Source organism: Taeniopygia guttata, chromosome 30 (assembly GCF_048771995.1).
Source record: "Taeniopygia guttata chromosome 30, bTaeGut7.mat, whole genome shotgun sequence".
In the NCBI taxonomy this organism is placed as follows: domain Eukaryota; kingdom Metazoa; phylum Chordata; class Aves; order Passeriformes; family Estrildidae; genus Taeniopygia; species Taeniopygia guttata.
Genome location: NC_133055.1, coordinates 9,234,247 through 9,261,433, shown reverse-complemented (window position 1 = coordinate 9,261,433; position 27,187 = coordinate 9,234,247). Strand labels below are relative to the sequence as shown.

Genomic DNA, 27,187 nt, shown 5'->3' with positions numbered 1-27,187 from the left:
CCATGGGTACGGCTTTTGCCATTGGCTTGGGCAAGAAGAAGAGCCAGACCCAGAGCAGATATTCAATCATTTCCCCTTGCAATTGATCTCGGGAATTCCTTACCCTGGGAATTCTCCACCTAGTGCAGGGTGGAGATAAGGGATGCACATTTAAAGCAGTCTGTGGCCAGAATCCTGTCTCTGGTGCCATCTCTCCCCCAGGAAGCTGGGCTGGCACAGAGCCTGCCTTGGCACTTTGCTGTTGCCAACATCCCAGCAGGACATCGGCTCCTGCCTAAGGAGTGCAGAGCAGCACCACTGGTGGCCAAGTGGCGTGGCCCGTGCCAAGTGGCCCCGAGGCCAGAAACAGCCGCCAGCACAGCTGAGCACGGGGGGGACCCCTCAGCCTCGGCTCCAGGTCTCTGCAGCCCCGGAGATTTGCACTTCCCGCCTGCAGCAGGAGGATGGGAGGCCCCCACTGAGCCTGCACTGAAGGCAGCGCAGCAGCAGCCAGGGCTCCACAGCGGGGCAAGGCCCTGGGCCTGCCCACACATCCTCTGCTGAAATCCTCGGCCTGGCCACCCTCCTTTGGCAGCTCCAGCACCGGGGACAGCCCTTGCTGCCACTGCTGCAGCTTCAGCGCTCTCTGGGCCTGCCCTGCCACAGCTGCTGGGCAAGAGCACGGCACAATTCCACTCTGGCTCTCACTTACACTCACACACTGCCCTGCCTGCCATGGCATTGATGGAAAATACACCAGCTCATAGACTTTAACATTGTTAACCTTTCATTTCTCTACTCAGGCTCGGTTTGCCTTGGCCCTGGGGAAAGAAATGTTAAAGGTTTTGTTAAGGGATGTTACACCACTCAATGGAGATGAGTTTAACACCTCAACACACTGGGAATGGCCCAAAAGATACCCACAAAGATAACACCCAGCAGCAAAACATCAACCCCAGCAGCAAACAGTAACCAACACCTACCCCAGACACTGCCAGGGCTGCAGACACCTGGTCTGCAAAAGGCTGAGAAGGAAATCCAGCACTTCCCACCTCATTAACAGCAGAAGCAAAGAAATCCGGGTCCAATAGGAAACCAAATACTAAAAACTGCACAACTTGAAACTTTGGAACATTAAACCAGTGGATTTAGACTGGTTCAGACTGTATTTGGGAAAAATCTAGTAAAAGCCACTAAGGTTTTACTCCGATAGTATTTTATTTATTATATACTCCGATATATTTTACTGATACTTTACGTGCCATGGAACGATTTTCTCTGCACACCCGGGCTATGTGGGGATGGAATGATTTCTGTTGCACATCCTGGCCAGAATCAAGGAATGCTTTGACTCTTCCACTAGACATAGTGGTAGAGTTTTTCTTTTTCCTGCAGTTTCAGTGCTAAGTTTGGAGCATTAGAGTATTTTTAAAATACTCCTACTTCTATATTGCCGGTTGGGTTTGGGTCAGGGATGAGAGAATGAGTTTTTACTTAGAGGAGAAGTAGAAAAAATTTAATTGACTTGGAAATTTTTTGTGTATGTTTGTGTGTGGCTCTTAGAGATAGAAAAATTTTGGTCTGGGTTTTTCGACATTAACCTTTAGGCAACATTTTGTGAAGCTAGAAGAGATTTAAAGGTGACCCTTTAACCCATAAATAGAAGATTTGAAGGAAAAGAAAATAAATAGAAGATTTGAAAGAAAAAAAAAAAGAAAAAGCAGCAGGTTGGGGGGGGCACACGTGAAGCTGCTGAAGCTGCTCTGGAAGAGAAGCTGCATTCCAGGCACCCAGGAGAGGAGCTTTAGAAATGCAAATTAACACTGCTGGGGCAGAGTGGGGACAATGTACCTGGCTCTTCTTGCCTGGGGCAGGAATTGGCTGATTCCCTCTGCCCCTCACCCCAAGCTCTGCCTGCTTGCACAGATGGAATCTGCACGGCTGAAGGCAGAGCCCATGGTGAGGATCTGACTCTGAAACAGAAATGGCTGAGGCTGCAAAGGGAAACAGCAAATGGAGAATGTTGTGAAATCTTCACTAAAATAAGGGGGAGATCATCCCTCTGCCCACTCCAACATCTGCTGCCACTGTCTGTGCTGTACAGGGTGTATCAGAGCACTGGGGCTTTTGCTAGAACAAGTCCAGGGAAATTAGTTGGAATTCAAGTATTTGATGATGTAATTAGAAAAATGCAGTCATTGATGCAGGCTCAGCTTGAGGGAGCACCCAGAAATGGGGAAAAGAGGAAGGGCCACCAGAAAAAATCCTACAACACCACAGACCAGCCCCTGGGAACCCAAACCAATTCATATCAGGAAGCAGAGAACCCATTTATCATTTCAATGGCATCATTAGAATACAAACTGTCCTCGAAAAAAACCAACCAGACAGCTCCAGCTCCTGACCTTCCTGCTGACCAATCCACTGCAATGAGGAACACAACATTTCACATGGGGATGGGATCAGATTATCTGTGAGCAGAAAAACCAGGAGTCTGTGGAAAACTAAATGGCCCAAACTGCTGTGGGAAAAGAGATGACAAAGGTAAAGTGCTGAAAAAGATAACAAAGGAAATAGGAGAGCAGTTTATGTATTGGTCCAAACACAGAAAGGATGGGAATGGTACACGCTTTCGTGGCTCCCCGGCACACCAGGGGTTAAACAAATGCTGCTTCTCCTCTTCTGTGCTGCAGCAACTCTCATCTTTTTACCATGCTCCACACCTTGGCAGTGCAGCTCATCCAGCAGCTGAGGCAGGGGATGCAGGTGGCAGCCAGGCCTCCTGATCCACAAACGGCTACAAAAGGACAGGGAATGAGGGCACCGAGAATAATCCCAAAACTAAAGAGGAGCCGGGAAGAACAAAACAGAGTCGAGGAGTGAATCTGCCTGGTGATAGGTCCAGGCACTTGTAGATAAGGAAGTAACGGGGGAAACTATCAGTTCCAATAAATTTCACAAATTGAGCCACACAATTTCTCAAAGTCCCGCAAAATTCCCGAACTTCCAGGAGAACAAAGACTTAACAGAGCCATGAATATCGGCTGTTATACAAAAGGAGGGTGCATATTTACGAGGACAGGCAGCAGGCGCATCGGGAAGTCTGAACCTTCCAAGGACCTCAGCCCGTGGGCAAAGGCAGAGGGAGATGCGGCCGGGAAAATGAGGATAAAAAGGAGGCTGCGGACTACAACCATGGCAGAGAGCGCACGGCAAATGCCCCACGGCCTCTCCCCCTGCTCGGCAATAAAGTAACTTTTACAGGACTCCTCGCTCTCCTCCGGCCACAGAAACCTCCGGCGACGGGAATTTCCCCGCACGCTCCCGGCCGCGGGGCAGCCCCCTCTGTCCTACCCACAGCAGCCGGGCCGAGCCAGCGCTGCTCCGGCAGCGGCTCCTGCCCAGGCCCCGGCGGGAAGGAGACCGCGGGCAGCCGCTCCCGCCGCGCCCTCAGCCCGGGGCCGGCACGGGCCGGACACGGCACCACCGACCCGCCGCAGCCCCCTGCCGCCCCCTCTGCCCGCAGCCAGCCCCGAGCCCCCGCAGAACCCAGCGCGGCTCCCACCTGCGCCAGGGCCGCCTCCGAGCTCCGCCGACGCCGCCTCACCGCGCTCCGGCCGCTGCCGCCGCTCCCGGGCCCGCACAGACGCTCCCGGCGCCAATGGCGCCGCTGCCCGCCCACGGCCGCCCTCAGCCCGCCGCCGGGGCCGTGCTGCGCCCCGCTCCCACCAATCAGCGCGCCGCAACCGCGACTGACGGCACCAGCGGCCAATGGCAGCGAGCCCGGGGCGGGCTCTGCGCACGGCCCAGACTCGCCCCGCGCTCTCAGGGCCCCCCGCGCTGCGTGAGGGCAAAGCCGGAGATGAGCAACAGCCCCGGGACGGGCCCGGGCCCGAGGCGGGATTGAGCTGCCCACACAAACAAACTTCTCCGCACCTCCCGCCACGGCTTTCCCGGCCCTGCGCCTTCCGTGCCTCCGGCTCTGCGGGAAGCCCGGGAGCCTCAATTCTCCTGCCCCTCATTAGTGCATCGGTGCCTCGCTTTGATTTCCCCCAAAAAGGGAAACCTGCCCAAAGCCCTGTGGGTGAGCGGGGGAGGGGAGAGATTTCTGGCAGAAAACTCCAAAGACTCAGAGCAGGATGAGGAGAAGTCAGTGCAGAGCCTTAAATGCAGCTTTCCCCACGCCTCCCTGCTCCCAGCTGCACCTCCTCCCCCGGCAGGGCAGGAGACAGGGAATGGGGCCGTGCTCAGCTCATCCCCCGCGGCTTCTCCCTCTGCTCAGGGACAGGAGTCGTTCCCTGCTGCACCCTGCGCTCTCTCCCAGCCGAGACTTCTCCAGGAACTTCTCCGAGCCGAGTCCATCCCCTGGGCCACAGCCCCCTCCAAGTGCTGCAGCGTGGGTCACTGTGCCACGGGCTCGGTCCTGCCAGGCCAGGCTGCTCCAGCGGGGCCCCTCTGCCCACGGGGTCACAGCCTCCTCTCAGGCATCCCCGAGCTCCAGCCTGGCTCCTCCAGGGGCTGCAGGGGGATCTCTGCATCCCCATGGACCTGCAGGGGGATCTCTGCATCCCCACGGACCTGCAGAAGGAATCTCTGCAGCCCCCTTGTAATATATGTTATGGAATAATTCGTGCTTATATAAAACATACATGAAGTCAGTTGTGCTTGTAGAAAAAGATTCTTAAAGTTTTAAAAGACCTGAAGACCCAGCCGGGAAAGACTGGAAACCACAGATGACAGAGAAAGAAAGACCTAATTTACAATTGAAAACACGTGGCTCCCTGCAGAGATGGGCACTTTCCGGGGATACTCCACCAGACGCCCAAGGTGAATAATGCACATATGTTAGTTTGAATAGTAGTGCTGTATTAACATTTTAATAGTACTGTAAATGTAGTTGTGTAGTTAAATTGAAGCTTTAGTAGTTAAAATAGAAACTATGTATCTGGGTTTTCTTTTAAGGAATGACATACTCGCTTTGACATAACCATCACAGAACACCCAAATCTTCCAAAGAAGAGGAATTTATGGTTTTCTTGTCAGAAGAATCTAATTTCTTCAGGCCTTGCTCAGACTCGAAGACGCCATGGGGATTAAGGGAAATAGTTGGCATATAACAGACAGAGTTTCTTGTTTTAAATAGAATGTATGCATAACCATGAAGGATATATGAATATGCAATAGTGTAGTTTTAGGGGTGATTCCTTTGTTCACAAGGTATGCTTGTTGTGGCTTAAGTGCCCCAGAGCATCTGGACATCCTTAAGTCTTTGCTTTTTATTGTCTTGTAATTGTCCTAACTCTAAATTTTTATTACTCTAATTGTATTACTATTTTAATAACCATGTTATTATTATTAAAAACTTAACAGCCAAGTGATTGGCGTTTTTCACAATTATGGTAGCAAAGGATGGTTTTTAACACCTCTCTGCCGGGGCCTTGGAGAGTCAGGGTGAGGAAGACGGGTCCTGCCCTATTTAGGCAGCCTCGCTCTGTTCCCCTGGTGTGTGACCAGACACAGGTTATGATCTATGGGCAAAAGGAGACAATAAAACAAAGAAAAGGGAAAGCATTCCCTAAAACCGCAGTAATTAGCCCCAAGACTAAAGTGTACACAAAGAACCAAGACCCAAGGACAAAGGATAGGTGAGTATTTGTTGGGATGGGGCAGATAAGGGGGGAATGAATGTGTGTGACAGAAGCTGCTGGGTATCCCAGACTTGCCAAGTGATTGCTGTAGTCTCTCATGCTGCTTTTCGTCTTTTTCATGTGAAAAACGGCCAGTAAAGAGACCAAGCAAGTGATAAAAAAGAGAGAATCCCTCCCAGAGAAACTGGGACTGGATCTTAGGAAGAAGAGGAACCCCGTGGAGTGCCGGATTGAGGGATAAGAGTGCCCAAGAGCATCCAGGATTCAAACCTGCTGGGTTGAGGGTTTAACATTCCAACAGCACTCAGGGTGTAGATAAGTAATGTAGACTGTTTGAAAGTAAAAAGTATCTTCTTGTTGTATGTGAGAGTTAGTGAAAAATAAAAGTGAGTAAATGTAGATGAATGGTAGTATATGTAATGTAGATTGTTTTTTATGAGCTTTTCTTTATCTCCTTGGAGAGAGTGTTAGAGTGTTTCCTGGCAGTCGAAAAGAGAGTATTGCAGAGAAAAATTCCTCACTTGCTGTCCTCCCCCTGCCCTCAACTCTATTCATATTTTGTCCATTCCCTCTTCAAAATACAGATTTGTAAAACTCATGCTCTGTGTCCTCAGATGGCCTTCCCAAATCAAACCTTGGCTTCCTTGCAAATTGCATTGCACTAACTAGCATTGCCTTAAATTTGTTTTGGTGCAGGCAGGGTCACTTTGGAAGTAAGTTGTTGTTTACTTTGTTCCTGCAACCTTTTCAAGCTTGTGAATGGAAAAATTGTGATAGCAAACCAAGTCTTTATTTGTGCACTGTCAGCTGTGAGTGGCTGGTAGCCTTGGTGGAGGGTGCCGTGAATTACAGGCCTGCAGAACACGCATAACAAAAGTAATTTACTTTGTAAGGAAGTTGAAAAAGGGGGGAGAGGTGATTGGCAGACTCACCTCTCCAGGATGTAGAATTAATGTTAGAAAGTGGACTGATATGTGAATGTGGCTGCTGAAATGTGAAGAGAGAAAAAGAAAGAGAAAGAGAGAGAAAGGGAGAGAGAGAGAGAAAGAGAGCGAAGGGGAGAGCGAAATACACCCCCAAGGTCCCCTCAGCCACAGCTATCTGTAAGTTCTCCCCCATTCCTGCTAGGCAGAGTGACAACAAGGAGGGGGGGAAGTGGGGAAGGACAGAGTTAAACCCAAGGCTGTGAACAGGACCACCAGTAGAGATAAGATCAAGGCAGAGATTGTGACTCTCACAAAGTGGTTTATTGTCTTAAGCAAGATTTCTTTTTTCTTTCTGATTGCTGTTGTTAAGAAGAGAAGGCTTTTGTTCTGAAGACTTAAAGTCTGTAAGACTAAAACAGTTAAATGTTACCCAAAAAGTAAAAGGCAAGAGATGTGATACATCTCATGTTAAAATTGGCCTGGTCTTTTTTATTTAACTAATTATAGCTCACAGGAAGAAGAATTGGTTTCTGCAGATATTAATACAGCTGGGTACAAGAAGAAGAAGTGGCTGTAGAAAAAGAGTTTAGTTAAACTCAGAAAATTTTAAAGAAAACTAATGGTAAAAGCTAATGCAGTATTGTTTTTCTTTTAACACTGTGCTATTAAGAAATCCTTTCCAGGTACCATTAAAGCAGCAATCCAAACCATGGAAAGAGGGTGAATTCATGCCAGCAAAACCAAAGGACTTGTGAAGAAACTTGAGGAATGAACTATCACATCTAAACCGGGTGATACCAAATTGACTTCCAACCAGGACTGGGTGGTAATGGTTTGGGAAGACCCAAATGATCCAAGGCAGGTACAAAGAACAACACCTCACTGAGAAATAAGGCAAAGCTTGCATCACTGGTTCTAAGCCCTGCCTGAATAAACCCTGAGACGCCTTCGACACCTCCTTGGCAGAGGAACACTGCCACTTCAAACAGGAGGATCGGGAGTGTTTCAGCCAAAGAGTTCTTACAGCCTGGCCTCAGCCTGTGGCTTGTACAGGGAAGAAGGGAAATTGCCATCAGTACTATACTGTATACTTTATTTGATTCATCCTCATATTGGACATGGCAGATGGGTTATAAGTGAACGTTTAAATTATGAGAATAATTGGCATTGTAGTTCACAAAATCTATGTTCTTGTTGCAAGAGGTAACGAGTACTGAATCAATTCCCTATACAGATAGAACCCAAAACAACTGAAGTAATAACTTTGTTTTGTGGATGGATTATTAGTGCCTGTTGAGTGAGAGATACCTGAGGAATGGTGGGAAGCCACAGTTAAGGAGTGTCGAAAAGGACTTGCCTAAAAAAATGAGTAAAAAGGAGTGACAAGGGAAACAGAGGGCAAGCCTGGACTGAGCACTGTACTCACCACCGAGAAGATCACACGTACCTGCTGTGGGAAGCAACCCCATAGGCAGGGGAGGTGGGGGTATAAGCCATGCCAGACCTCTGTCATTCCTGTTTCTGTCTCTCATTTGTTGTCTTTTCCCTTCTGAGATACCAGCAAGATCGTGTCCCAAATGCTACAGAAAGTATTACACGGAAAGGAACCAAAGTTCCTTTTTGTTACACACACCCATGTCAACAGCCACAGACCCACCCAAATTGAGTACCTGCAGGCAAAATGGGGAAAAATATTGGATTACTTAGGAACTTAGGAAAAAGTAGTAATACTTGGGGCATGGAATGTCCAAAAGGAGAGAGATGGATTTGGTTTACATTTGATCTTAGAGATATAGTCCAAGATTCGGTAAAAAAGGCAATTAGTAAACAAAAAGGTGAAACCAGCACAGCAATCTAGCTCTGTATTAACCCCAAATTATATACTGCATTGCATTATAGGACTCCAAGCAGTTATAGAGGAGATAACAAACAAAGCTGCTCAGGCACTGGAATTAATATTGAGTCAGCAAAGCCAAACTATAACTGCAGTGTATTAAAATAGGCTGGCTTTACGCTATTTATTGGCTAAAGAAGGGGGTGTACAGATTGTTGAAAATAGATGGCAATGAGGGCATCATCCTGGAAAAAACAAAGGATATCAGAAAAAAATTATGACCCTGGTATCAGTCAAAAAAAACCAAAGGGAAAATAATGTTAAAAACTAACAGGTGGGGTAATGTATTGAGAATGGGATGGTGGAAGAAATTAGGATTCTTCCTTTTATGTGTTACAAGTGATATTTCTTCTTTGTTTAATCCCATGTTTTATTTGATTACCAACAGAGTCCAAAGAATGCAAGAGGATAAGAAATATTGCTCAAGCCAAATGATTTATAAAGAATAGGAGGAGAGATTGTGACAAATGCATATTTATAATTGGCTTTTCGCAAGTGTTACAATGAATATTATATGCGTCATATTAGAAAGTTTATGCTGTTCCATAGGATCTCAATTCCATATAATCCCAGTCCAGTTTGTCCCAGTCCATAGGATCCCAGTTCCGTATTTGATCCCAATCTCTAGTTGTTCCCTGTCCCTATTTGATCCCAGTCCATATTTGATCCCAGTCCCTATTTTATCCCAGTCCTTATTTGATCCCAGTCCCTATTTTATCCCAGACTATATTTGATCCCAGTCCATATTTGATCCCAGTCCCTATTTTATCCCAGACTATATTTGATCCCAGTCCATATTTGATCCCAGTCCGTATTTGTTCCCAGACTATATTTGATCCCAGTCCCTAGTTGATCCCAGTCCATATTGCGAGGACGCTGGACTCCAGGACGGTTTGGGTGGATGCCCTTAGAATATCTGGTTTATTAGAGAGGGTGAAAGGCCCTGCTTGGAGTCACCAGACCTGACCCGTGGCAGGCCCGAGGGCGTGGGGGAAGGGAGAGGCAAGGGGTAGAGGGAGATAAGAGAGGATCCCAAGAGGATGTTCCAGGAGAGGGGCAGTTCCAAGAGAAAGGAAGTTCCAAGAGAGCGTCTGGCTCCTCAGGGACTCCTTGTCAGGGCTTCAAGGTGGGCTGGAACAAGACTCGGGCCAATGGGGTCACAGACTCCTGGTGCTTCAGGGGAGGGTTACATGGGATGAACCGTACATTGGGGTGAGATCCAACAGTCCATTTGACCCTTGGACCTACCTGTAGGTAAGGGCATTGTTCAACCAGAAGGGGGGATTGTCTTCATCCTGGCTGTACTATTGTGTTCTACTTGTGCAGTAACTACGGTTTGGTATGTCACAACTTGTTACCATCTCAGTCTCTGTATTTTCTAAACCTTTTGCCAGGCAGTCATATTTATAAGGCTTTCCTATTTGAGCTTCCCCAAGACATATGATCCCAGGCCATATGATCCCAGTCCATATCTGATCCCAGTCCCGATTTTATCTCAGTCTATATTTGATCCCAGTCCATAGGATCCCAATCCACATCAGATCCCAGTCTCTATTTGAACACAGTCCGTAGTTGATCCAGGTCTCCAGTTGATCCAAGTCCATATGATCTCAGTCCCAATTTGATCCCAGTCTGTAGGATCCCAGTCCCTATTTTATCCGAGTCCCTTGTTGATACCAGTCCATAGGATCCCAGTCCATGTTTGATCCTTGTCCGTATTTGATCCCAGTTCAGTTCATTCCAGTCTGTAGGGCCCCAGTCCCTAATTGATCCCAGTCCTTAGTTGATCCTAGACCACAGGATCTCAGTGCATATTTGATCCCAATCTCTGGTTGATCCCAGTCTATATGGCCCTGCACACATTCCAGAGGTCTGGAATTTCAGCTCCCAGCCAGGAAAAGACATTCCCTTTGCCCTTGAAGGCAAAGCTCTTGAGAAGGGGCTGAAAGCCAAGTGGAGCAAAATCCTACAGAGACATTTCACTGCTGGCCTCCATAACTTCAGCTCCTGGACTAAGAAATAAAATAATAATTGGGAAATAAAATAATTTAAAAATCAGGGGTGGGTCATTGGGAGCAATTAAATTAGAGGAGGATACAATTAAATCAGGGAAGGATCTTGGGTGGTCCCTGAGGAAATTAAATTGGGGGAGGGTCTTTGGAGGTCCCTGGCTCAAGGGAGACACGGAGAGAGAAACAGAGCAGGCAAAGAGAGGTGGGAGGGAAAGGAGGACACAAACACAATCAGCTGAGAAGGTGGTGCCCTGAAAAACAGAACTGCCACAGACTGGAGATGAACAGCAAAGAAATCACTAAGTCTGAAAGTTTTATTTGCTATCAAATACATCCCAGCCACCCAACCCCACACAATCCCCATCCCACCGTTCCAAATTGGGATCCCACTTCTCCCAATCTCCTCCCAAACCCATCTCACCCTGGCAGCTGTGGAATTGAGTGAGTTTGGTGTGGGATTAGTTTTTTTTGAGGTGGGAACAAACAATTTGAGGTGGGATTGAGGCTCTGTGGTTAAAATTCATTTGTTGTCAGTGGGATGTGAGTGGTTTTGAGGTGAAAGATCGATCCCTCTTGGCTTTTAGAGCGCAGAGAGATTGAGAAGAGAAAAAAATGAAGGTCAACACTAAAGGAGAAGCAGCCAGGTGTGTTCCCAACATGGATGACAGTGAATGTGGGTCACCAGGGCTGTGCCCAATGTGGGTCCTCCAGTGGGGGATGGAGTTTAGCTCTTCTCGCACTCAGGGCACTCGCAGGGCTTCCCTTACCGGTGCCTCCGTTGGTGTTCGGTCAAGTGAGAGTTCCTTGAGAATCTCTTCCCACACTCCCCACACTCGTAGGGCCTCTCCCCAGTGTGGATGCGGCGATGCTGGATGAGGGTGGAGTTGAACCTGAATCCCTTCCCGCAGTTGGGGCAACAGAAGGGCCTCTCCTCCATGTGAACCCAATAGTGCCGGAGTAGACAGGAGCTGGTCTGAAACCTCTTCCCACACTTGGAACACTCGTAGGGCCTCTCCCCAGTGTGGGTCCTCTGGTGCATGATCAGGCTGGAGCTCTGGCTGAAGCTCTTCCCACACTCAGAACACTCGTAGGGCCTCTCCCCGGTGTGGATGCGGCGATGTCTGATGAGTTTTGAGTTTTCCCTGAATCCCTTCCCGCAGTCGGGGCAGCAGAAGGGCCTCTCCTCGGTGTGAACCCGATAGTGCTTGAGGAGATCGGAGCTGGTCTGAAACCTCTTCCCACACTTGGAACACTCGTAGGGCCTCTCCCCAGTGTGGGTCCTCTGGTGCACGATCAGGTGGGAGCTCCGGCTGAAGCTCTTCCCACACTCCGAGCACTTGTGGGGCTTCTCCCCATCATGGAGCTGCTCAGGGACCCCCAGCTCCGAGCTCTGGCTCCATCTCCGGCCGCCTCCCCGGCCCAGGGTGGGTCTTTCCCCCTCAGATCCCCGTGATCTGCGTTTGCAGCCCCTCCTCGTGCAGGATCTCCGGGGCTTTTCCTCCCCGTCGGGTTCCTGCACCATGGAGCCGCTCAAAACGGCCTCTTCCACCAGGTTCTGCCGCGGGGATTTGTCCTCCCTGCTCTCCATCCTCAGCTCCTGCTCTGGGGGAGGAAGGACAAGGAGAGGCTCTTCCTCTTCCTCGCAGCCTCCCAGGGGCTGGGAATGGGAAATCCTGGTTTGGGGGAAAAAAGGGATGAGCACGTTGAGTTTGAATCTCCCTCTGTCCCAGTCCATCCCTAGAAGTCCCTGGCCACCTGGGCTCCATAAAAACCTCCCAAACACCGAGATCCAGCCCTGAAAAAGCCTCCCAGGAGTTCCCCGTCCCTGCTCCCTCCCCTTTGCTGTTCAGGGCTCCCCCCTGTCCCAGCTGCTGGGGTCACGCTTGGATTGGGGGTCCCCCTTGTCCTCGCTGCCCGCCCTCCCCAGGCTGCCGGGAGTCCCAGCAATCCCAAAAGCTCCCCCCTCTTGGCTCTCCCCATTCAGGGGTGCTGGGGCTGTTTGGGTTCCCGGGCCGCCTTCTCCCCTTCTTCTCTGCTCTGGGCTGCCGGGGCTCCAAGGAGTCCCCCCAAGGGGCCTTTTCTGCTCCGCTTCGCAGTTCTTCCTTCTCCAAACATCTCCCCAAAAACCCAACCCAGGCACCCCCCAAGAGACCTGGCCCGAGCTCCCCCTCCCCGCTCACCTGCGGGATGGGGGGCGATGGTCCCACAGGTGGGGGCTGTGAATTCAGGCAGAGCTGACCGTGTGCTTCTCTCTGCTCCATCCGCCTTTCAACCTCCTCTTCCTCTTCCTGCCGCCCCTCCTCTTCCATCCCCCCTCCTCCTCCTCCTCCTCCTCTTCGTTATCCCCACCTCCTTCTCCTCTTCCATCCCTCCCCTTCCATACCCCCTCCTCCTCCTCCTCTCCATCCCCACCTCCCGCTCCTCCTTCACCCCTGCCCTTCCCTCCCTCCTCCTCCTCCCCCAGGAGCAGCGACACCCTCGGTTCCCGTTCCCGCAGCCCCGGCAGCCCGCGGCAGGAGTGGGGATGGAGCCGGGACAGGTCGGGACGGGCAGCGCGGGGCTCTCGGCTGCTCCCAGCCGCTGTTCCAGGGGGGAACCCGGCCCGGGCCAAAGGAGAGGCAAACTGGGGAAACTGGGGGCTGCACATCCAAACTGGGGCTGCCTGGGGACCCTGCCTGGGCACTGCCGGCCCTTGGGGCTCCTCTCAGGAGATCAGGAGGGGGGAACGCACAGAGGGCTGGGGGATGCCAGGAGTGGCAGCACTGGGAGGGACTGGGCTCTGCTGGGACCCTACTGGGAGGGACTGGGACTGTGCTGGCTTTGTCCTGACACCATACTGGGATCATACTGGGAGGGACTGGGACTGGGCTGCTTTTGTGCTGACACCATACTGGGATCATACTGGGAGGGACTGGGATGGAACTGGTTAGTACTGGGATGAACTGGAATGGACTGGGAGGTTACTGGTTTGGGGTTTGGGGTTACTGGAGGGGATTGGGAAGTACTGGGATGGACTGGGACATTACTGGTTTGCACTGGGATGAACTGGGAGGGACTGGGATGAACTGGGAATGGGGTTTGGGGTTACTGGGATGAACTGGGAGTTACTGGTTTGGGGTTTAGGGTTAGTGGGAGGGGATTGGGATGGACTGGGATGAACTGGGAGTTACTGGTTTGGGGTTTGGGGTTACTGGGAGGGGATTGGGATGGACTGGGATGAACTGGGAGTTACTGGTTTGGGGTTTGGGGTTACTGGGAGGGGATTGGGAAGTACTGGGATGGACTGGGACATTACTGGTTTGCACTGGGATGAACTGGGAGGGACTGGGATGAACTGGGAATGGGGTTTGGGGTTACTGGGATGAACTGGGAGTTACTGGTTTGGGGTTTAGGGTTAGTGGGAGGGGATTGGGATGGACTGGGATGAACTGGGCGTTACTGGTTTGGGGTTTGGGGTTACTGGGAGGGGATTGGGATGGACTGGGATGAACTGGGAGTTACTGGTTTGGGGATTGGGGTTACTGGGAGGGGATTGAGATGGACTGGGATGAACTGGGAGTTACTGGGATGGACTGGGAGGGGATTTGGGCTCACTGGGATGAACTGGGGCCATACTGGGGCGTTACTGGTTTGTACTGGGAGGGACTGGGAGGGGACTGGGATGAACTGGAATGGACTGGGAGGGGACTGGTTTATACTGGGAGGGACTGGGAGGGAACTGGGAGGGGCTGGGCCATACTGGGATGAACTGGGATGGAACTGGTTAGTACTGGGATGAACTGGGAGGGACTGGGAGGGACTGGGATGAATTGGGAATGGGGCTTGGGGTTACTGGGATGAACTGGGAGTTACTGGTTTGGGGTTTGGGGTTACTGGGAGGGGACTGGGATGGACTGGGATGAACTGGGAGTTACTGGGATGGACTGGGGCCATACTGGGATGAACTGGGACGGACTGGGAAGCCAAACTGGGCAAACTGGGAGAGACTGGGAGTTACTGGGATGGACTGGGAGGGGATTTGGGCTCACTGGGATGAACTGGGGCCATACTGGGGCGTTACTGGTTTGTACTGGGAGGAACTGGGAGGGACTGGGATGAAGTGGGATGTTACTGGGATGGACTGGGGCCATACTGGGATGAACTGGTTTGAACTGGGAGGTTACTGGGATGGACTGGAATGGACTGGGATGGACTGGGACATTACTGGTTTGCACTGGTTTGAACTGGGAGGTTACTGGGATGAACTGGAATGGACTGGGATTGACTAGGATGAAACTGGGAGGGACTGGGATGGACTGGGAGGGGACTGGTTTATACTGGGAGGGACTGGGAGGGAACTGGGAAGGACTGGGTTGAACTGGGATGGACTGGGAGTTACTGGTTTGGGGTTTGGGGTTACTGGGAGGGGTTTGGGATGAACTGGTTTGTACTGGGAGGGACTGGGAGGGGACTGGGACCATACTGGGATGAACTGGTTTGTACTGGGAGGGACTGGGAGGGACTGGGAGGGACTGGGAATGGGGTTTGGGGTTACTGGGATGAACTGGGAGTTACTGGTTTGGGGTTTGGGGTTACTGGGAGGGGATTGGGATGGACTGGGATGAACTGGGAGTTACTGGGATGGACTGGGGCCATACTGGGATGAACTGGGAGGGACTGGGAAGCCAAACTGGGCAAACTGGGAGGGACTGGGATTGTTCTGGGAGGGACTGGGAATGGGAACTGAGCAAGCTGGGAGTTACTGGGAGGGAACCGGGAGGTTACTGGGATGAACTGGGAGTTACTGGAACGTTACTGGGATGGACTGGGAGGGGATTTGGGCTCACTGGGATGAACTGGGGCCATACTGGGGCGTTACTGGTTTGAACTGGGAGGAACTGGGAGCTCCGGGGGGGCGGGCGGGGCGGGGCTCGCTCCGGGCCGGTTCCATTCCCACCCGCGGGGGGGGGCGGGGCTCGCTCCGGGCCGGTTCCATTCCCACCCGCGGGGGGGGGCGGGGCTCGCTCCGGGCCGGTTCCATTCCCACCCGCGGGGGGGGCGGGGCTCGCTCCGGGCCGGTTCCATTCCCACCCGCGGGGGTGTGGGGGGGGGGGGGAAGGAGCCGTTCCCTCACCATTTCCTCAGCTGGGCGCGGCGCGCTGCGGGACCTGCGGGCGGCAGCGGAGCTCGGGGCGGATCCCGGCGCCGATCCCGGTGATCCCGGCGGGATCCGCTCCCCCTTTCCCCGATCCCGGCACCCACCGGAGCGGCGGCGGCGGCGGCTGCGGAGGGCGGCGCGGGGGCTGCCGGGAATGGCGGCGGCTGTGGCGGGCGCGGGGCATGCCGGGATACACCGAGGCAAACGGCGCGGCGCCATGTTGTCGCGCCGCGCGGCTCGCTTTACGGCGGTGTGGCGAGGTGAGGGTGTCGCGAAGCGGCAGGCGCGGTTTGCTTTACGGCGGTGTGGCGGGGAACATCTGGAGAACATCTGAGAACATCTGGAAACGGTTGGGAACGGCTGGGAACGGCCCCACAGGAGCTCCAGAGGAGCTCTATCCAGAGGCACCTGGGAGCCTTCAGCAATCCAGCCAGCAACGCACGGGCAGGAGGACACGGATGGCGCTTCCTGCCTGGGACAGGGCTTGTGGCAGCAAAGGCCAATGCCAAAGCACTCGGGCAGCTGCAGCGGGAGGCAGGAGAGCTGGCAGCTCCGTGTCCGTGTGTCCCGTGTCCCCCCGTGTCCGTGTGTCCCGTGTCCGTGTGTCCCGTGTCTGTGTGTCCCCGTGTCCCCGTGTCCCTGTGTCCCCGTGTCCGTGTGTCCCCGTGTCCATGTGTCCGCTGCCCGCTGCCCTGGCTTGCTTTGCTTGCTTCTGCTTTTGCCTTTGCTTCCTAGTTAGGTTACCTAAGCAGTCCAATTCTTTCCCTGGACTGTTTTTTTTCCTTTCCTCTTCCTGAATACCATCCAACCTGCTCCGGACTGGGATCTGGGAAACACTGAGGAGCACCGAGATCCTGCATGTTGTGATCTGCAGAAGCCATCCCCAGTGCTGGACAGCTGCTCTCTAACCCCACCGCCTTCTGCTCCCTCATCCCTCATCTTCCATCGCTCCTCCTCCTCTTCCTGTGTCCCGTCCCCACCTCTTTCCCCTCTTCCATCCCCCCTCCTCCTCCTCCTCCTCCTTCATCCCTCCCCCTCCTCCTCCCCGGCAGCGCTGGGAGGGACTGGGCTCTACCGGAATCCTACTGGGATCCTACTGGGAGTGACTGGGACTGTACTGGTATCATACTGGGATCATACTGGAACCGTACTGGGATCGAATGGGACTGTACTGGCTTTGCACAGACACCATAGTGCCCCACACAATCCCCGCTCCTGAAGGGCGAACCGTGAGGGGAAAGGGGCGAGGAAAGGGCGGGACCGTGAGGGGAAAGGGGCGGCTCAGGCCAAGGGCGGAACTGTGAGGGGACGCTCTGTGAGGCGGCGCTCTGCAAACAGAACTGCCACGGACTGGAGATGAACGGCAAAAAAATCAGTAAATCTGAAAGTTTTATTTGCTATCAAATACATCCCGGCCACCCAGCCCCACACAATCCCCATCTCACCGCTCCAAATTGGGTCTCACTTCTCCCAGTCTCCTCCCAAACCCATCTCACCCTGGCAGCTGTGGAATTGAGTGAGTTTGGCGTGGGATTGAGTTTTTTTTTGAGGTGAGAACAAGCAATTTGAGGTGGGATTGAGGCTCTGTGGGTTAAAATTCAGTTGTTTTCAGTGGGATGTGAGTGGGTTTGAGGTGAAAGATTGATCCCTCTTGCCTTTTAGAGTGCAGAGAGATTGAGAAGAGAAAAAAATGAAGGTCAACACAAAAGGAGAAGCAGCCAGGTGTGTTCCCAACATGGATGACAGGGAATGTGGGTCACCAGGTCTGTACCCAATGTGGGTCCTCCAGTGGGGGATGGAGTTTAGCTCTTCTCGCACTCGGGGCACTCGCAGGGCTTCCCTTACCGGTGCCTCCGTTGGTGTTGGGTCAAGATAGAGCTCTGTGAGAATCTCTTCCCACACCGGGGACACTCGTAGGGCCTCTCCCCAGTGTGGATGCGGCGATGCTGGATGAGGGTGGAGTTGTACCTGAATCCCTTCCCACAGTCGGGGCAGCAGAAGGGCCTCTCCTCCCTGTGAACCCGATAGTGCTGGAGGAGACAGGAGCTGGTCCGAAAACTCTTCCCACACTTGGAACACTCGTAGGGCCTCTCCCCAGTGTGGATCCTCTGGTGCGTGATCAGGCTGGAGCTCCGGCTGAAGCTCTTCCCACACTCCCCACACTCGTAGGGCCTCTCCCCAGTGTGGATGCGCTGATGTCTGATGAGTTTTGAGTTTTCCCTGAATCCCTTCCCGCAGTTGGGGCAACAGAAGGGCCTCTCCTCCCTGTGAACCCGATAGTGCCGGAGGAGACAGGAGCTGGTCTGAAACCTCTTCCCACACTTGGAACACTTGTAGGGCCTCTCTCCAGTGTGGGTCCTCTGGTGCACGATCAGGTGGGAACTCTGGCTGAAGCTCTTCCCACACTTGGAACACTCGTAGGGCCTCTCCCCACTGTGGGTCCTCTGGTGCAGAATCAGCTCAGACCTCCTCCTGAAGCCTTTCCCACACTCCGAGCACTTGTGGGGCTTCTCCCCATCATGGAGCTGCTCAGGGACCCCCAGCTCCGAGCTCTGGCTCCATCTCCGGCCGCCTCCCCGGCCCAGGGTGGGTCTTTCCCCCTCAGATCCCCGCGATCTGCGTTTGCAGCCCCTCCTCGTGCGGGATCTCCGGGGCTTTTCCTCCCCGTCGGGTTCCTGCGCCGTGGAGCCGCTCAAAACGGCCTCTTCCACCAGGTTCTGCCGTGGGCATTTGTCCTCCCTGCTCTCCATCCTCAGCTCCTGCCCTGGGGGAGGAAGGACAAGGAGAGGCTCTTCCTCTTCCTCGCAGCCTCCCAGGGGCTGGGAATGGGAAATCCTGGTTTGGGGAAAACAAGGGATGAGCACGTTGAGTTTGAATCTCCCTCTGTCCCAGTCCATCCCTAGAAGTCCCTGGCCACCTGGGCTCCATAAAAACCTCCCAAACACCCTGAAAAAGCCTCCCAGGAGTTCCCCGTCCCTGCTCCCTCCCCTTTGCTGTTCGGGGCTCCCCCCTGTCCCAGCTGCTGGGGTCACGCTTGGATTGGGAGTCCCACTTCTCCTCGCTGCCCGCCCTCCCCAGGCTGCCGGGAGTCCCAGCAATCCTAAAAGCTCCGCCCTCTTGGCTCTCCCCATTCAGGGGTGCCGGGGCTGTTTGGGCTCCCGGGCTCCCTTCTCCCCTCCTTCTCTGCTCTGGGCTGCTGGGGCTCCAAGGAGTCCCCCCAAGGGGCCTTTTCCGCTCAGCTTCGCAGTTCTTCCTTCTCCAAACATCTCCCGAAAAAACCCAACCCAGGCACCCCCCAGGAGACCTGGCCCGAGCTCCCCCTCCCCGCTCACCTGCGGGATGGGGGGCGATGATCCCACAGGTGGGGGCTGCAAATTCAGGCAGGGCTGACCGCGCGCTTCTCTCTGCTCTGCTCGATCCGCATTTCAACCTCCTCTTCCTCTTCCTGACGCCCCTCCTCTTCCATCCCCCCTCCTCCTCCTCCTCCTCCCCCCTAAGCCCACCTCCCGCTCCTCCTGCATCCCTTCCCTTCCCTCCCTCCTCCTCCTCCCCCAGCAGCAGTGACACCCTCGGTTCCCGTTCCCGCAGCCCCGGCAGCCCGCGGCAGGAGCGGGGATGGAGCCGGGACAGGTCGGGATGGGCAGCGCGGGGCTCTCGGCTGCTCCCAGCCGCTGTTCCAGGGGGGAACCCGGCCCGGGCCAAAGGAGAGGCAAACTGGGGAAACTGGGGGCTGCACATCCAAACTGGGGCTGCCTGGGGACCCTGCCTGGGCACTGCCGCCCTTGGGGCTCCTCTCAGGAGATCAGGAGGGGGGAACGCACAGAGGGCTCGGGGATGCCAGGAGTGGCAGCACTGGGAAGGACTGGTTTGTACTGGGATTGTACTGGAATCATACTGGGAGCAGCTGGGCCCATGCCAGGGCAGACTGCAGTCACCCCGAGGGAGACTGGGATCGTACTGGGATCATACTGACACAGAGTAGGAGCCTACGGGGCCCAACTGAGACCATGCTGGGGGCAAATGGGATATACTGGGAGGGACTGGGAGCATGATGAGGGTGACTGGGAGCAGCTGTGAGCAACTGGGATCATGCTAGGAGCAACTGGGAGGAACTGGGAGTCACTGGGTGCCTGCTGGGGATGAATGGAAACGACTGGGCTTATACTGGGATCATGCTGGAGGTGACTGGGATCATACTGGCAGTGAGTGCCACGACACTTAGGCTGACTGGGAGCGGTTGTGAGCAAATGGGATCGCGCTGGAAGGAACTGGGAGTGAGTGGGAATATGCTGGAAGGAACTGGGGGACACTGTGAGAGACTGGGAGGGACAGTGAGGGTGAAAGGGGCAACTGGAACCATGTGGAGCACAACTGGTTCATATTGGCACTGACTGGGAGCACACTGGCGTCATCTCTGGATCATACTGGGAGGGACTGGACTAATACTGGGAGTGTCTGAGAGTGACTGGGAACACACCATGCACAGCATCCCTGTACTGGGGGTGACTGGGAGCAACTTGGAGCACTCTGGGAGCAAATGGCATCATACTGGGATTGACTGGGTTGATGTAGCTGGAGGTAACTGGGACCATACTGCGAGTGATTGGAAGTTACTGGGATTATACTGGGACCATACTGGGAGTACTGGCATGTGACAAGGATCATACTGGAGGTTACTGGGCTCATACTGGTGATGAAAGGGAGCAACTGGGATCTCACTTTGGGCTACTGGGAGCAACTGAGAAAAACTGGGAGCAACTGGGATCATGCTGCAAGCAAACTGGAGGAATTGGGAATGACTGGATGCAGGCTGGAGACAACTGGGACATACTGGGCATGACTGAGATCATACTGGGATAACAAGCACCTTACTGGGATCACTGGGAGTGTCTGGGAATGACCACAGAGATGCTGAAGGCAACTGGGATTTACTGGGGATGTCTGTAACCTTACTGGGGTGACTGGGAACACACTGGGAACAACGGGGACCATGCTGGGGAGAACTGAGAGCGAGTGGAAGTGAGTGGGTCTACACCGGGGACAATTGGGCATGACTGGGACCATGCTGGGAGCAACTGGGATCATATGGGGAGTGATGGGGTTGATACAAGGGACAACTGGGGGCAACTGGGATCACATTGGGGAGAACAGGAAGCAACTGACGCATGCTGGGGGCAACTGGGATCCTACTGGATCTTACTTGGAGCAACTGGGATCAGGCTGGAAGCAATTGAGGACAACTGGAGTGACTGGGAACATGGTGGGAGCAACTGGGATACACTGGGAGAGACTGAAACCACAGTGGGGGTAAATGGGAACAACTGGAACCACAGTGGATGATAATGGGAGCAGCTGTGCTCATGCTGGATTCATACTGGGATCCTACTGGAACTGGCTGGCATCATACTGGGAATGACTGGAAGTGTGCTGGCTGTGACTGGAACCATGCTGGAGGTGACTGGGAGCAACTGGGCCCACCCTGGGAGTGACAGGGAGTCATTCTGGGCAGGGCTGGAATCATACTGGGAGTGACTGGAACCATACTGGGGGGGACTGGGTGCAGCTGGGACCATCCTGGGAGCCACTGGGATTCCAGCAGGTGTGAATGGATCCTGGCTGGGGGTCACTGGGAGCTACTGGGCCCATGTTGGGAGGAAAATCTGGACACATTGGAAGCAACTGGGACCAACTGGAAAGTACTGGAACTGTGCTGAGGGGACTGAGACCACAAATGGGGAAACTGGGTTCATACTGGGAGCGACTGGGACCACACTTTGGGCAACTGCCAGAAACTGGGATCATGCTGGAGGCAACTGGGAGTAACTGGGAAAGACTGCGATCATTCTGAGGTCACCAGAACCTTACTGGGCCAACTGGAATACACTGGGAGTGTCTGTGACCATACTGGGGAGACTGGAACCACACTGGGAACAGCTGGGACCATGCTGGGGACAGCTGAGAGTGAGTGGGACCATGCTGAGTGGGACTGGGACTATTCTAGGGACACCTGGGATCATACTGGGAGGAACTGGGAACAACTGCAACTATTCTGGCAGCAACTGGGATCATACTGGGATCGCAGTGGGAGCAGCCGGGTCCATGCTGGGTGAGACTGGGAGGAGCCAGGTCCATGGAGGGTGACAGGAATCATACTGGGATTGACTGGGAGTGGCTGTGAACAACTGGAATCATGCTGAAAGTAACTGGGAGGAAGTGGGAGGGACTGGGAGTATGCTGGGAGTGACTGGGATATACTGGGAGAGACTGGGAGTCATAGGGATCATACTGGTGGTTACTGGGGTCATGTTGGCATTGACAGGGAGCAACTGGGATCACACTGGGGGGCACTGGCATCATACTGGGAGTGACTGGGATCATACTGGGATTACAGTGGGTGCCAAGGGACCCTGACTGGGGGGTACTGGGAGCTGCCAGGCCCATGCTGGGAGCCAAATGCACACACACTGAGAGCAACTGGGAGCAACTGGGAAAGACAGGAGTCATGCAGGTGACAACTGGGATGTACTGGCAGTGACTGGGATAAAACTGGGGGCAGCTGAACCATGCTGAGGTAACTGGGAGTGCCTGGCAAAGACTCTGGGAATGTTCCAGGCAACTGGGATGTACTGGGAGTACCTAAGAACATGCAGGTGGTGACTGGGACCACACTGGGAGCCACTGGGACCATGCTGGGGGCAAGTGTGAGTGACTGGGGCCCTGCTGGGGGAGACTGGGATCATACTGGACTCATATTGGGATCATACTGGGAGTGACTGGGACTATACTAGGAGCAACTGGGAGAAGTGGGAACACACCGGAGAAAAGTGGGAGCAACTGGGACTTGCTGGGGGCAAATAGCGTCATAATGGGGAATGACTGAGAATGACTGGGCTCATACTGGGAGAAACAGGGATCCTGCAGGGAGTGAGGGGAAGTGACCAGGGTGATACTGGGACTGACTGGGCTCATCCTGGGAGTGCCCAGGAGACTGGAAGCACACAGGGGTAGGAACTGGGCACCTGCTGGGAGCAGCCCCTGGCGGCCCCGGTACCCCCGAACCCCTTTCCCGGCCATGCCGCCCCTCCAGCCCCAGCACCCCCATTGCCGGGTGCCGGCACTGCCAGGGGTCCCCCCTCTCGGGGTCCCCGCTGGGGCTCCTGGGGCTCTCCTCTCTCTGCGCTCCCGCCCAGGGAAGCCGCGGCTCTCCCGGGGCTCCCCAAATCCGGGGTCCCCCCGCCGCTCCCGCCGCTCCCGCGCGGTCCCCACGCGGCCCCGGCAGAGCTCGGAGGGCCCGGCCGGGAAGCCCAACCCGCACTGCGGGGGGACCCGCATCCCCCCGGCCCCGCCGGGGCTCTGCCGCCACCCGCACCGGGACCCCCCAAAAACACCTCCCGGGGACCCCCGATGTCCCCCCGAGGGCAGCTGCGGCTCGGCCTTGGAGCCCCGCCAGCTCCAAACATCCCCCCAAAAACCCCAAACCCAGGGAGCCCCGGGATATTTGGGGCGAGCTCCCCCTGCCCGGGCACCTGCGGGATGGGGGCGACGCTCCCGGGGTGCTGCGAGTTCAGGCAGAGCCGGAGCCCCGCGGTTCATCCTCCCCGCTCCTCCTGCTGCTCCCGCTGCCGCTCCGCCTCTTCCTCCCTCCTCCTCCTCCTCCCCGCAGCCGCGGGAGGGGCGGGGATGGAGCCGGGACAGGTCGGAACGCAGAGAGGGGTGGGGGGATGCCAGGAGTGACTGGGCTGTACTGGGATCATACTGGGAGCAGCTCCTGGGTGACTGATCCTACTGGGATCATACTGGGATCATACTGGGAGTGAGGAGGAGCAGCGCGGTGGCTCCAGCGCTGGGGCTGGGGGCGCTCCTGGCAGGCGAGGGGGGAGTGGGACCCCCGGCACCGGGACCCTGAATCGCCATTGCCGGCACCAGGCCCCCCCTGCTCCCCTTATCCTGCACAGGGACTCCCCTGAATCCCCCATTTCCGGACATCAGGGCCCTCTGCTCCCCTTTTCCCTGTTCCCAGCCTCTAGATTTCCCGTGTGCCTGATCCTGGAACACCTTGGAACACCTTGGACCCCCATTGCTGCCTTTCCCAGCCCCCAGCCCCACCTTTGTGCAAAACCAGAGACCCTCTGAACTCCCCCTTCCCAAACACCCCGGGTGTCCCCACCCTGGTACCCCTTTTTGGGAAACCCTGGACTCCCCTTTCCTGGGCTCAAGGACCCCTGGAACTCCCTTCTACCTCTCCATCCCTGCCCCCCCATTTCTGTGACCCTGAGACCCCCCTGCGCCCCCATTCCTGAGAAACAAGACACCCTTTTACCCCTTTGCCCGGCACTGAGATCCCCCTGCACCCCCTTATCCGGCACTAACACAACCTGTTCCCATCCCCCACCTCTCCCAGCCCCCAGCCCCACCCTTTTCCCTGACCTGGGACCCCTGGGCCCCCATTCCTGCCTTTCCCAGCTCCCAGCTCCTCCTTTCCTCACACTCAGGAGCCCTGGCACCCCCTTTCCTGGGCACAGGATTCCCTGGACACCCCATCCCAGCTCTCCCAGTCCCTGCACCCCCTTTCCTTGGCTCTGAGCCCCTGAACCTCCTTCCCATCTCTGCCATCTCTTCATGTCCCCCTTTCCTTGGCCTGTGGACCCCCTGGAACCCCAAACTCTCACTTTCAGCCCCCTCAGCTCCCCCAAATCTTTGTGTCCCCCCAGTTCTCCACTCCCTGCAGTTCCTGGAAGTGGCGCTGTCAGAGCCCGGCCCGGGGGTCCCCCAGTCCTTGATTGTGGGGGACGTGGACGGGACCCCCCGTGAGCGCTGCGGCAGCGAGCGGGGCCGGATGGAGGCACAGACACCGGGGATGGGGGCGGGAGCTGAGCTGGGATATTGGGACAGCCAGAGCTGGGACATTGGGATAGCCAGAGCTGGGATATTGGGATAGCCAGACCTTGGATATTGGGATAGCCAGAGCTGGAATATTGGGATATCCAGACCCTGCTCAAGGACAGGAACCGGCCTGTGGCTGACAGTGACCTGGAGACGGGGCCGGTACAACCAGAGCAGGGGCGGTGGCGGGAGCCAGGGGCTGGGCTGGGATCTGTGGGAATGGAGGACTCTGAGGGGCTGGGCTGGGATCTCTGGGGATGGGAGGGATCTGTGGGGCTGGGATGGGAATCCAGGGAGCTCCAAGGGGCTCCCAGGGGCTGGGACATGACTCCATGGGTCCGTTCTCTCCTTGTTCCCAGGTCTCCACACAGTGCAGGGGGTTTCCAGCTGTGACCTCCTTTCCAACAGAGCGTCCATGGATTCCACCAGTACGGCTATGAGGGCTGGGATTTCATCTCCTTCCAGCTGGGATCCGGGAGCTTTGCAGTGTCCAGCGGTGCCACCTGTGTGGTAGATAGGGACAGGCGAACTGAAGATCACGGGATGTGACGGAAAGAGAGACCCTTCCCCCTTCTCCCTGCCTCACGTTATCTATTAACCCCAGAGCATGTAACCACACCTAACCCAGTAGTTTTCCACTCCCGACTAACACAGAAACCCCACCAAACCCCCCTCTGGTGTAGCAAAGACCCCCAAGACTATTTAAACCCAGGAGATAAGATAATAAAGGCTTTCGACCGTCCACCAAATTGGTGTCTGCGTCTTTGTCGTTAGCCCGAGTGGTCCGGACAGGCCGGGCCGCCGTGCTGCTCCTTGGAACCAGGTCGCCGTTGTCTTTTATAAAGGCAACAAATCTGGTGCCGAAACCCGGGAAGATTCGCTTGGGTAACGGGATACACCTGGACAGGAGCAGCGGCCGGAGCGGTCAGACCATATCTTGGCACAGGGAGACGTCCCAGGACCCGCGAGCGTCATGGACAGCATCGCCAGGGTCGTAAGTGTCATTTATAAGCAATGGAGTATCGAATTTAAGCTCAAAGACTTTTATCTTGCCATAACAAGGCTGCTTGAGCTTGGGGCGATGGAGCGCCCAGTGGATGTTTTACATCCGGAAATATGGGAAAAATGCACAGCCACGCTGGCCGAGGACACGAAATCCTCAGGCAGTTGCAAGAGCCTTAAGGCATGGGGCAAAGTAGAGAAAGCCCTGTGCAGGGCAATAGAAGAGCAGGAGACGTGGAGCGCGGCGCATACCTGTTTATTAGTTACTCCCAAGATAGGGGTGGGGGCAGGAACGTAAACTGCCCCTGAGAGCGATCCGCCCGGTAGCGGGGCCTGGGGGGGGGCCCGGCGCATCACCCCCTTCCCCGGATCAGAGCCCAATCCCCTCCGCGGAAGCCCCCCGGAAAACCCCGGCTTCCCCGTCCGTCCCACCGCTGTTGGTCCACGACCCGTTGCCGGAGGTTCAGCAGCGCGCAGAGTGCTTCTGGCAGGGGCTGGCAGGGGAAGCCAGAGGCGCAGAAACCGCGGCTCGGAGGAGATCCGAACCACGCCGCCACCTCACCCCTTTGAAAATGGCGCTGGCTGCCAAGGAGAGGGGCGGGGCGCGGGTGGTCTCGGCGCGAAAACCTGGGAGGCGCGCGGTTTCAGGGACGCGCGTGTGCGGGAGAAAGAGGAGGAGAGTGGCAGAGAGCGCGGAGCCAATCGGCAGCCGCACTTGAGGCTGCTACCATTTAAGGGAGAGACCTCCCTCTGCAGGAGGCAGGGCAAGCCGGGGGGGCGGGAGCGGCGCCACCCCCGCGGGGAGGAGCGAGCTCGGAGCCGGACAAAAAGGCACCAAGCCCCGGGAATGCGCTGGCATTCGACTTCCGGCTCGGAGCCCGGCAGCAGCTCCGCCGGCTCGGGAGAGCTGCCGGAAGCCGGCTATGATTCTGAGACGGAGAAAACAGAGCCAACGCGATTTAAGACAAAACCGAGTAAAGCTCTAAGCCGCACCGAAAAGCGGTCACAATACGAACCAACCCAGTTTACCAGCTGGGGAGAAATATACGGTTGGGACTGCGGGAGAAAAGGGCATCTCATTAAAGAATGCAGGTCCCGGCCCCAGGGAAACGGGACAGGGAGGGGGCGTGCGGCCCGCACGCAGCCTCCTCCTGCCGCGAATACAAGGCGGCTTATCTATGCCAACCCCCAGTGGGGCGGGGAGCCCCCATACTTCATACCCCCGCCAGCGCCTGTGCCGCAGGGTCAGCAGGGGACGCCCCAGAACGGGACCCCTGGGTGGCCCTGGCAATGAAAATAGGGAAAGAGCCCCTGAGGGTGTGGGGAACATGCCGCCTTTATGGCAGTCAGGACCCCCACGTAATAGGGCTCCAGCTTTGGGCAGACACAAGAGCAGATTGCCCGATGTTTCCCCAAGCACTGTGGCCCCGACACTGGCAATGCAAAGAAGTCCCGCCAGTGAACGGAGTGGGAGGGCCGTCCCGAGCTTGGAAAAGCACCCAATTATAGCTATAACGCTTCATATAAAAAAGAGGACAGAATCAGGTGGTGTCCACTCAGGTCAATCAAACCTGACCTTCAGAACGAAACTAACGAAAAGCTGTGAGTTTCAGTTTGCAGGACACGCTCATGGACCCTCCCTGTGACGCATACACCCCTGCTCCAGAGGGATATGACAGACCACCAAACCGCCAGACAAAACCCGC

The 27,187-nt window shown here is 55.4% G+C and overlaps 1 protein-coding gene and 1 long non-coding RNA gene across 2 annotated transcripts in view; one reads left to right on the top strand and one right to left on the bottom strand.

Moving 5' to 3' along the window:
• Positions 1–27,187, bottom strand: part of LOC140680877 (uncharacterized) — a 359,672-nt gene that overhangs the window by 47,230 nt on the left and 285,255 nt on the right. Inside the window, exon 9 of the mRNA XM_072919762.1 lies at positions 11,440–11,829. Within this exon, the coding sequence (XP_072775863.1) occupies positions 11,440–11,829 (390 nt within the window). The remainder of the gene's footprint in view (positions 1–11,439; positions 11,830–27,187) is intronic.
• On the top strand, positions 15,549–25,228 carry LOC140680935 (uncharacterized). The gene is made up of 2 exons (XR_012052281.1): positions 15,549–15,856; positions 24,839–25,228. It is a non-coding gene; the product is annotated as an uncharacterized lncRNA (long non-coding RNA).